General features: G+C 59.8%; 1 protein-coding gene across 1 annotated transcript in view; it reads left to right on the top strand.

Moving 5' to 3' along the window:
- Window positions 1-2,099, top strand: part of PIAS3 (protein inhibitor of activated STAT 3) — a 33,841-nt gene that overhangs the window by 9,066 nt on the left and 22,676 nt on the right. Inside the window, exon 4 of the mRNA XM_019472029.1 lies at window positions 1,233-1,323. Within this exon, the coding sequence (XP_019327574.1) occupies window positions 1,233-1,323 (91 nt within the window). The remainder of the gene's footprint in view (window positions 1-1,232; window positions 1,324-2,099) is intronic.

Raw genomic sequence — 2,099 nt, 5'->3', positions numbered from 1 at the left:
TGAGAGCTCTCCTGGGGCATCCGGAGTGCGTCCCTTCGCCCGAAGAAGTCAACCCTTGTTCGGCAAACTTCAGCGCGGGAGTTACGGACGGTGGCGGGATTCGCTGCTTCTCTCCCACCGATGCGCTTCGGGCACGTGCGGTGTTCTCACGTGCCCAGGCGAGAAAAAGGTTTAACTCTCGATTTCATTCCTCCTTTTCTTTGGCGAGGAGAGAGAGGTTTAAAGAACGGCAAGACCAGATTTATTTTTCGAGGACGGTGGCGGTGCGGCTCTGCATCGGCGTGACGTGCCGGGGCTCGGGAAGAGCCGGCTGGGGTGGCAGCCCGGCTCTCGGCCGCGCGTTTTTGTTGGCCGCGCGGCAGGACTGCAGTTTCGGCACGGGGAGGCGTCTCTGGCGGAGCAGCCTCCTCGGAGGGAGAAGGGAGCGCGCGCGGCTGCCTGGTGAAAGGGGACGGGGATTTGAAGCAGAGCCCGTTCCGGCTTGCCGGCGCCGATGGTGGGGTTCGGTGACCGTCAAGGTCTTTCCCGACCCGAGCGATGAGGGAGGTGACGGCGGGATATCGAGCGGTGGCGGACAAGCTTCGAGAGAGTCCGAGCAGCAACCGGTCTGTCCCATCGCAAGATTCGCTTTGGGTCGAACACGACTTTTTAGTTCCTCGGGCGCTTCTGCTGGGTAGCCTAAACAGAGGTGGTTCCTCGCCTCTCGAGGTGCCGCGGGACCTGAGGGCGAAGTCACGCGTGAACGCAGCCGAACCCGGATTAAACCGTCTGATAATGCCGCCGGCGGTGTGGGAATTCACCGGGGCGAACGGCGGGTCCTCCTGCTCCTCCGTCCTAAACGGCAGCCGGGTCCGCTTGAACCCCGCCGCTGGGTTCGTGTTGCGCTTCTGGAACGACGTCGGGCCGGAGGAGCGCGGCTTTGCCTTTGAAACCGCGACGCCGGAGAGCTCAGATGGCCAAAAATCAGCCCTGCACGCTTCACGGTGGGCGCGTTAGCGGCTGGTTCAAGCCGCCGGCCTTTCCCCCCTCCCCCGTTCTCCTTTCTCCTATCGCTTTTGCCGCGCGCGGGGGGTTCGAAACCCGGGCAGGGCTGTTCATCCGCTGGGGCGTTTTTCCAGCCGTCGGCCCATCCTGCTCGGAAACCGTTTTTCCCCTTTTTCAGGGGGAAGTTTGGCTGCCGTTTCTCGCCAGCGTCGCCACTCACTTGCCGGTTTCTCCCTCCTGCTCCTTAGGTTTTGCTTGTGTGAAACCAGCTGTCCCCAAGAAGATTACTTCCCTCCTAATTTATTTGTCAAGGTCAATGGAAAACTCTGTCCCCTGCCTGTGAGTAAACCTTATTTCTTCTTAACGTGCTGTAGACCCAGCTCTGCCCCTTTTACACGGCCGCGGTGGGAACGCGTTTATTCCCGAGATTAAAGTCCGGCTGGAAGAAGACGGCGCGGTTAGGGGCGCAAAGCCGGTTTCGTGTTGCGGGGCTGCGGGTCGGCGATGAAAGCTGCTCTCCGATTCAAGGAGCGCGGCCTTCGAGTAGGGGAACGCGCAAACTTTGGGCCTGATTTATTGATTTTATTATTTTTTTTTTTTTTAAGCGGCAGGTTCCCTCTCATTTTATTTATTTATTTTTTTTTTGGAACGCCTCTTTTGGCGAGAAACTCGGCAATAAAAACGCAGAGCGGAACCCGAGTTTGGCCGAACAACAGCGCTTGCCTTTAGCTCGTCGCGTTGCAGGAAGAGCCGGGCGCTCCGCTCGAGGCCGCCGTCCTTCGTGCCGGGCAACGCGCGAAAATACAGTCAGAAGTAGCGCTTGCCCCAGTTTACGGCCCAAAAAGGGACGCGATTCGGCCTCGCGCCTGGGACAGGTCTCGGGGGTTTGACGGCCGCCGGCCAGGTCCCTGCCGACGCTCCCGCGCTGGCTTTGCCCCGTGAAGAGCCGGCACTTTTTGCAGTCCAACCCGCAGAGCGGCCTCCCGACGCTCCGCCTGAGCCGCTCCCTCCGTTGTTTTGAGAGATTTGCCTTTTTTTGCCTCGGATATCCTCTCCGGTTTTGGCCGAGGCAATTCGCAACCTGCTTTAAAAAAAGGAAAAAAGGGGGGGGGGGG

The sequence above is a fragment of the Aptenodytes forsteri genome, unplaced genomic scaffold (assembly GCF_000699145.1).
Source record: "Aptenodytes forsteri isolate BGI_AS27 unplaced genomic scaffold, ASM69914v1 Scaffold419, whole genome shotgun sequence".
Lineage (NCBI taxonomy): Eukaryota > Metazoa > Chordata > Aves > Sphenisciformes > Spheniscidae > Aptenodytes > Aptenodytes forsteri.
Note: the sequence above shows the minus strand (reverse complement) of the source record. Positions and strands in the feature narration are given on the sequence as shown.